General features: G+C 34.7%; 1 protein-coding gene across 1 annotated transcript in view; it reads left to right on the plus strand.

The window, feature by feature from the left end:
- Positions 1 to 1,453, plus strand: part of LOC107080735 (major histocompatibility complex class I-related gene protein-like) — a 31,374-nt gene extending 29,921 nt beyond the window's left edge. The window contains exon 4 of the mRNA XM_015368941.1: positions 1,143 to 1,453. Within this exon, the coding sequence (XP_015224427.1) occupies positions 1,143 to 1,453 (311 nt within the window). The remainder of the gene's footprint in view (positions 1 to 1,142) is intronic.
- The last annotated feature ends 53 nt before the right edge of the window (positions 1,454 to 1,506 follow it).

The raw sequence follows: 1,506 nt of genomic DNA on the forward strand, positions 1-1,506 counted from the left end.
CTACTAGAAGGTTTTCATACATACTACTAGAAAGCTTTCATACATACTACTAGAAAGCTTTCATACATACTACTAGAAAGCTTTCATCCACACTACTAGAAAGCTTTCATACATACTACTTGAAAGCTTTCATATACACTACTAGAAAGCTTTCATATACACTACTACTGTCCATTTATTTGTCTTCTTTGTCCATTAATACTAATAAGTCCTTAGAAATTGATCAGATTACTGATGACGTGTTTAGCTGCATGCCGTCATTCAACCGCTGGTTGTCTAGGTGGTGTCCTGAAAACAACGTGGGCTACATTAATAATTGGCAATCCTTTTGGGAAAAGCCTGGCCTGATTCAGAGAGACGGCATCCATCCCACTTTGGATGGTGCAGCTCTTCTGCATAGTGTGAGGGATTGCATTTGAGTCAATGAGTTAATGCAACCAACTGGTTTTCCTTAGATAGAAAATTTTGAATCAATTTGACTGTATGATCTGGTTGAACTATAAAGTGCCTTGAGATGACTTGAGTTGTGAATTGCCGCTATATAAATAAACTGAATTGAATTGTAAACTTAATTACTCTGCTATGCATCGTTCTAAAGCTAACTCCAGATACTTCAGTATTTTGAAATTTGGTTTCAGTTGACCTTTAAAAGACAAAAGAAAATAAAACAATTTTGATTTTCCCTTCTTTAAAAAATTACAATAACAGATATTTACACATTAATTGAAACAAAACCACTTTGGTAGTTTTATCATTTATCCTCAGTTATGGAACAATTTCTTCTGCAACAACTTTTGTGCGTCTTTAGGCAAGGCAATTATCACATGTAATGGCAGGATTAATATGCATAGATGCATTATACTTGTACAGTAAAACTGTCTAGTAAAGTCATTGTGTTCTTTCTATTTATGATAACCAAAGTAAAACCTATGATTTTTTTTTTATTGAAAACAACAATCATACAAATTTGGCTGTTGTATACAATGTGTAAATAAACAAAACCCCTAATAAATTGATAAAATTGGTAGTTAATAAAGTTTTTTGAACCAATGGATAAAGCATGAATTGACATGCAGAAACTTAAACCCTTATGTTTACATTAATTTATCATAATTCTCTTGTTTCATCATCTCCATCAACAGTTCTTCCTACAGTGTCTCTCCTCCAGAAGACTCCCTCCTCTCCAGTGAGCTGTCATGCTACAGGTTTCTACCCAGAGAGCGCTGTGATGTTCTGGAGGAGGGGTGAAGAGGAGATTCATGAAGGTGTAGAACATGGAGACATCCTCCCAAACCATGATGAAACATTCCAGATGGAGACTGCACTGGATGTCTCATTAATTCCACTTGAAGATTGGGGAAAATATAACTGTGTCTTTCAGCTCTATGGTGTCAGCAACGACATCATAACCCCTCTGGATAAGACAATAATCAAGACCAATCAGGGTAAGTAGGAAATACTAAAAACTATAGATGGTATGTTTTTTTTGTTTTTTTTTGTTTTTTT

Source organism: Cyprinodon variegatus, unplaced genomic scaffold, assembly GCF_000732505.1.
Source record: "Cyprinodon variegatus isolate N-32 unplaced genomic scaffold, C_variegatus-1.0 Scaffold2264, whole genome shotgun sequence".
Lineage (NCBI taxonomy): Eukaryota > Metazoa > Chordata > Actinopteri > Cyprinodontiformes > Cyprinodontidae > Cyprinodon > Cyprinodon variegatus.